Below are 6,896 nucleotides of genomic sequence, written 5' to 3' on the forward strand. Positions count from 1 at the left end.
CCGCATGTTCTGCATGTACGAGGGATAAAGCCTCTGCTGCTTTGAGGGAAAATCAATACAGATTACAGATCATGACGCGTAGACACATCACTGGGGACTGGCTTTGAACCGAGGCGTCTTCTGAACGATGCACAGGGGGGGAAACTTTCATCGCTCGACATTTAAAGGGAGAATATACCGACATTTTTATGGCCGCTAATCCGCGAACGCAGAAATGTATTAGCATTTTATATTCAGATTGAGTTCATTAAGTTACATTTGGCTTTCATCCATCGAAGCGGACAGTTCCAGGATTTCAGACATAATGGAAAAGTTTAATACAGCGTCCACGGCCCTGGCGTCAGTTTGGTGTAATTTCCTTTTGTGACACCATGTTGTGCAGATATTGACTGGAAGGCAGGAGTCATAGTCCATTTTAGTTTAAGTCCTCACTGAAGAAAGAAAACGCCCACGTGCTTCAGTCTGCTGCCAGTAAGCTTCAGTTGTTTTACACACTACATGAATGAATGTGTGATGTCGTGCTGCAGTGCGCGCTGCGTCGGCTGCTCCGTTGATGTACATCCAGTTGCGTCTGTTTGAGGCAGCAGAAGTTTATAACCTGCACTCGCATATTGTGTCTTTATTTGTGATGTTGTATTTGCTTTGTGCCGTTATTTTGCTGCGTGTCTGAAGGCGAGATGTACTTCATAATGTTTTCTTCCTCAGCGTTACTGGTGAAAACGACAAACATTGATTCTCTGAAGTGTCAAATATGAAACGCGGTGCGCTGTATCGGATTAAAACGCAGTGTTTTTGGGGAAAAAATGGAAATGCATTACATTTATACTGACATCCAAGATGATGTGAAGGTTTTTTTAGTTAGTTACTCAGTGTTGCGTGTTTGTTTCCCCGCCTGCAGTGCTGGCCCCAAAGGAGACAACATCTATGAGTGGAGGTCGACCATCCTGGGACCACCGGGCTCCGTGTACGAGGGAGGCGTCTTCTTCCTGGACATCGCCTTCACGCCCGACTACCCCTTCAAACCCCCCAAGGTACTGATGTTATACAGCATGCAGGAACATACAGTATATGTCAGAACTCAAAGCCTGCGTGCAGATACCAACTCAAGGTTCCTCTCTCGGATCTGAACGATAAGACACTTTACAGCTGTTCACAGATTGAACTATATTACACAGAAATTCTTAAACGCAACATTTTTCTGACTCATACTGTGAATGAAAGTAGAGATCTGGTATGGGGGAGTATTTGCTCTGCTGCCACAGATGTTTTTGTTTTAGATTACATACTTAAAGGACAAGTCTGGTGGTTTTTCTGTATCTTTTTGTCAAATACCATGAAGAAAAACAATAATGTGCCTTGTTTCTGTATCCTTAAAGACTTCCCTACCCTGTCTTTAAGCCCATTGGTTCCTAAAAGTGAAACAAATATATACTTTCACCTCTAAAAAAAACAGGCTAAATAATTCCCTAAAAGGGTGCAGTGCAGTTTCCAGTTACCGTCTCTCAAAACAGGAGTTGATTGTTATTTCTGAGTATTTGTTGGGGACTATTTTAAGCCACAGCTTTATTTGTAGCAGCAGGATGGTGAATGTGAGACCGACTCAAAATAAACTACAGCTCTTGTGTTCGTGGTAATGAAGAAATGCGTCACCCCAGTGGAACAATGAGGCTGAATGAAGAACAGTGGAGCTCCACAGCACCGAGGAAAAGCTTTAAAAACTGAAATAATGCACCTCTTGAGTAAAAATGGAGCTTGTGTCAGGTAATCTGTATTTGTCTGAGGTGTTGGTGCAGAACAGAAAGTGGTTCAGTACAGTTTTGTAGACAAATTATGAGATTTTCTCTCTCCCAAATATATTTTCCTAATCAAATGATTCAATCCTTATTTATTAGGTTGGGGATAAACTGTGCAAAACAATCCAAATTTCCTGTTGCGAAGTGAAACCGACGTCTTTTGCGCCTTAATATCACAATTTATTTTTCATCTCACTTTCCCCCCCGAGGCTCGGCTCACTCGCAGCACAGCGGCACGTTAACGAGCAGAGTCCCGGGATCGTCACTTCAACAGTGCAGCTCTCTGTGCAGCAGTGAAAGTTGTCGGTCCTGATGAACATTTTCCAGACGGGCGTATTAAATACATAAAGTCACATAAAGTCACATAAAGTCGCTCATCAGACGTCAGTGTGGTCTGTGTTTCCTTCATAACAGTACAAACAAACTGCAGATCCAATATTATATATATATATAATACAACAGTAGTATTAGATTCAGTATACTGTATTTCTGCAGTATTTAGACATGAGTAGATGGAGAACCATTCAACTGTCTATTTTTCTATTGGGGTTTTAATTCTGTTTGGTTTTTAGCTAAAGCAAACTCTTTTAGATATATATATTATATTTGTTTTGTGTGTGTGAGTGAGAGAGAATCGAAACTTTGGTTTACTGCAGCAGGAAATAGCCTTGTGAAGTTAAACAGACAAAGGTGAACCCAGGATTAAAATAAATACCCACACAAGCCACTTTTGTGTGAGAATCAAAGCTGTGTGTGACATGTTGCCTCTGCTGAAGGCTGAATGTGTGCGTCTGCAGTCAGTGAGGCAAACGTTACGATTCCACCGCCAACTTGTTCCAAAATAAACCAGTTTTCAGTGTTTCGATCAGAACGTTTACTGTAAGTTGCTTTCGCTCTTGCTCAGTGCGCCGACGACCTTAAGGAGACGTCTCTAGTTCTCTGTAATGTTTTTGTGAGACGTCACAGCTCAGTGATGTTTCCTGGCCTGTAGAAGTACCTGTGTTCAACCACCAGAGGGCTTGTAAAGCAGTGAATGCAGGTTTAATACTGCAGGTCTGACTGTAATGTTTGTGTGTATATATCAATAAGATCATATTTTTAATATTATTATTATAACATTAACCTTTTAGTTGAGATGTGTCATTACTTTAACTATCAGTTTGCCTTGATGAGACTTTTTGTGTAGTAAAATGAATATTTAAAGCTTAAAAACATAAATATCCTCAAAAACATGACCGTCAACAATATGTAACCTCTCTCTCCATGTTTTGGGGTTATTGACTGTTTAGTGATTACAGCAGGAACCGAGCACTCTTTCTGTGTCTGCAGGTGACGTTTCGTACGAGGATCTATCACTGCAACATCAACAGTCAGGGGGTGATCTGTCTGGACATCCTGAAGGACAACTGGAGCCCCGCCCTCACCATCTCCAAGGTGCTGCTGTCCATCTGCTCCCTGCTCACAGACTGTAACCCAGGTGAGACGGCTGAGTACACCTCACACTGACAGACCTGCTCAATCAAACACGATGTGATCGGAGATAATTAACGGCCACGTCGCTCTACCTTTTAATGTCATATCGGGTATTTATCCAGACAGGAGAAAAAACAACTCATTACTCAGACTGCTTTGAATCACCTTTTTAAGCTCATTAGATTCTCCCTCAACATTTTCCATGGTTTTACAGATTACCAGGAATCTGAAACTGTGTAAATGCTGTTAAATGTGACCACCTTGACAGGAAACCCAGCGTCATCTGGACGTCCTCTTCTATTTAATGAACGTACTTAAAGCGAAAGCAGACGTGGGAGTTTTTTTTGCATTTCAGCCAACGCTCGTGACCACAGACAAAAGTTCGTTTGTCACACTTGATTTGTTCTTTACCAAAAGATCACGACAGCAGTCAACTGTCTGATTCTGCTCATGAACAAAACATTTGACTTTACTTACTACTTAGATTTCAGGAAATGTTCTGGCCAAGCACGACAAAAAGCTCCACTTGTTTGTGTCGTGTTCCTAAAATGACTTGATAAGATCGAATGATAAGAGCCAGGTGATCCTTCAACTAAACAAAAATGATGTCTGGTGCAGAAATTGTTCACCAGCCTCCCTTTTAGTGTCGTCTTCCTCTCTGTGTGTGTTTATTTTCTACGTGCAGATAAATGTGACTTTTTATTTGTCCCGTCCAGCCGACCCTCTGGTGGGAAGCATCGCCACCCCAGGTACACACCAACAGAGTGGGAGCATGACCGAACAGCCAAACAGTGGACGAAGCGATACGCCACATAAACCACAGAGACGACGGTGGGAGGAAAGAGGAGGAGGAGGAGGAGAGGAGGAAGAGGTGGTGGGGCCTCCGGTGGTTTGTGTTGGGGGGTTATTTGTATCTCAGATTTTTAGTACTTTATTGTCTGGTATTTTTTTGCTTCCTGATTAAGTATCTCTGCAAATATGGTAATAAGGAACACAATGGAGAGGAAGTCTGCCTCCTTTATTTAGTTTATTTATTTATTTATTTACTTATTGTTGTTACTTTAATTAAAGCGTGTGTTCCACATGTAAAGCTGCTGGACAGATAACGAGCAATCACTTTTTAATGTCGATGATCTTATTTGATAACACTTCAACCCTTTTTTTAGTCTTCTGACGTCGTAGGAATTTACCTGCCCAGGGTGGAAAATAGCAATTTGATAAAACCCGGTGCAAGCATCTCTCCCTTGTTAAATACAGGGTTAATGTTTTATTGTGCACTGTCCCTGTTCAGATACAAGAAATAATAATATATAAACATTTAATAAGACTTATAACACATTATAGTCGCAGATATGTGTGAATTAATTGTATTATTACAACTACTGTATAACTCCTCTGGGCACCCTTATAAAAACAGATGGATGACAATATAGAAGAATATATTTGTAATATAGGAAATGTGTCTATATAGAAGTTATAATTGTGCAGAAATACTTTACATTATAGATTAAATTCAAAAGATTTTCATCCTTTAAAGAGAGCAGCATGCAAACTGAGACACCGACACAAACTACAGAACAGATATTCTAAACGGATCTCTGTTTCTGAGATGAAATACTCAAACTGTGTTTCACTGTTCGGTTATTAAAATACTTCTGATGGGCTGAAAGCTCTTAAAGATCTCGGTGTCCTGCCAAGAGTGAACCGTTCCACAGAGGCCTGAACTCTGACCAGAGAGCTGAATCTGGTAAATGAATACACTCTCGCTCTGTACAAGTGTTAGTCGTACGTAAGGGTTTTTAAAACTGATGAAGGGAGCAAGCAGCCGGAGTTAATAGATCACTAATTCTCCAAACACAGGTGGTTTTGTGAACACGTGCAACAACAAACCAAACTTGACCAAACAAATTCCTCTGGTCAGCAGTTGTAAATGTTAATCATTCACATCCGTCGTTCTCATTTTTTGGTGCGAGCGCGTCGTTGAGCCTGTGTGAGATTTACAACCAGGCCTGAGAGAGTAGAGGGATTTATGGTACAGTAAGCACAATAAACATAAACATTACAAGCAATTAAAGTTAACGTCAAGGACAAAGTGTTACTTCCACTTATGTGTTTTATATAATCAGCAGCTAATAACATATCAGTGAGAGTACAATAGCTGTGGTTGGCCTTGTTTACACTGTTTACATTGTTTACACTGCGGTTTCCTAAATGATCCAAGTGCTGTTTTACTAATTGGTAAGTGAAAATAGGCCAACTTTTTGTCGAAAAGTGATGTTTGTTTAGACATTATAGGTTAAATTTAATAATGCTTCAGTAACTATAAAGTAACTAACATAATTAGGATCAGAATAAAATGTTAAAGCTCCAATCCGGTGCAGGTTTTTATCTCTTATTGGTCAAATTTATGTTTAAAATATAGATTTTATATTAAAATCCTGTAAAATGTTGAAATATTTTCGACATTTATCCTATCAATTCGTACAGAATGTTTTGTTTTAGGGACGGTATAGCTTTGCAGGTTTTTAGAGGAGCAACCTGCAGTTAAACTGACTTTAAATGTAAAATATGTAATCTAAATGTCTAAAAACAAACATTCATCCCAGTTTAATCTATTTTTCACCTTGACAGCTGTACGTGTTTGAATCTGCACATAATAAAATATCTGATCACTGGGGGAGTTTGGGGACTTCCAAAGGACTCTGCAAAATGACAAATAACACAATTTCACTTCCACTTCACTTCTTAGAAGTCTGCCTATTGACTGTCTACAAACAGGTTTCAGACTACAGATGTAAGTCCTGTAATACTCTCGTCAGTCCACACTCTGAAGTCAAACACAGTCACACAAAAACAATGTTTCAATCTGCGCGACATCAAAGCTGCTCGGGGTTTAAATGTAAAAGAGGTCTGGAAAACTTTCATTATTCTTACTCATGTTGAACTTATTGGGAAAACATTCAAGTAGTGAGTATAAGTAGGATATGAATCCAGCTCCAGTGGTTGTCAAGGGAAAGTAAACATGCAGCTTAACCAATGTCAGCAGGCCAAGATAATAAAACTCCACAGTACTGATAAGGTCTTTCAGAGCCATCACCAGCATCTGATATTTACTCGCCCATATCAACAGATAATGCAGGCGGCTTTCCAAACCAAACAAACCTATCAACATATAACATAGAAAAACATGTTATGGCTAAATTAAAAGGCTCAAACACCAATATGGACACAATATAATGCAGTCTAATACAGATCCCTGGTGAAGGTGTACCGGATTATATTGTGTTAAATAAAACCTCTTTTTACAGGGACCCAAAACTAAACTAAAAGAAGCCATACACTAATGTAAAAATACTCCTTTTACGAGTAAAAGTACTGCATTTTTAAGTAAAATTCTCTTTATTTTAGTCTAAATGTAGACATGTGCATCTATATATGTGCAGTAAACACACATACACACAATTAATGATACGTACACTAAGTAAACAAAGAATGATGGCGTATCAAACCATTTATTTATTATTTGTTTATTGCATTGTTTCTTATTGTCTGAATATTATTGCACATTTTGCAGAATGGCTCTGTAATGGTGAATACTGTTACTGATTAAACAGGTGGCGCTAATACAAG

The 6,896-nt window shown here is 39.4% G+C and overlaps 1 protein-coding gene across 1 annotated transcript; it reads left to right on the top strand.

Moving 5' to 3' along the window:
- Window positions 1-788: 788 nt before the first annotated feature.
- LOC118335918 (ubiquitin-conjugating enzyme E2 E1-like) lies at window positions 789-4,012 on the top strand (the record flags this gene model as incomplete). Its single annotated transcript, XM_035672421.1, is given in 3 exon segments — window positions 789-1,031; window positions 3,123-3,270; window positions 3,983-4,012. Coding segments are annotated over 3 exon segments (406 nt in total), but the record flags the coding sequence as incomplete, so codon positions are not given.
- Window positions 4,013-6,896: the final 2,884 nt, after the last annotated feature.

Source organism: Morone saxatilis, unplaced genomic scaffold, assembly GCF_004916995.1.
Source record: "Morone saxatilis isolate NCDOM2014 unplaced genomic scaffold, NCSU_SB_2.0 Contig24, whole genome shotgun sequence".
Taxonomy (NCBI): Eukaryota; Metazoa; Chordata; class Actinopteri; family Moronidae; genus Morone; species Morone saxatilis.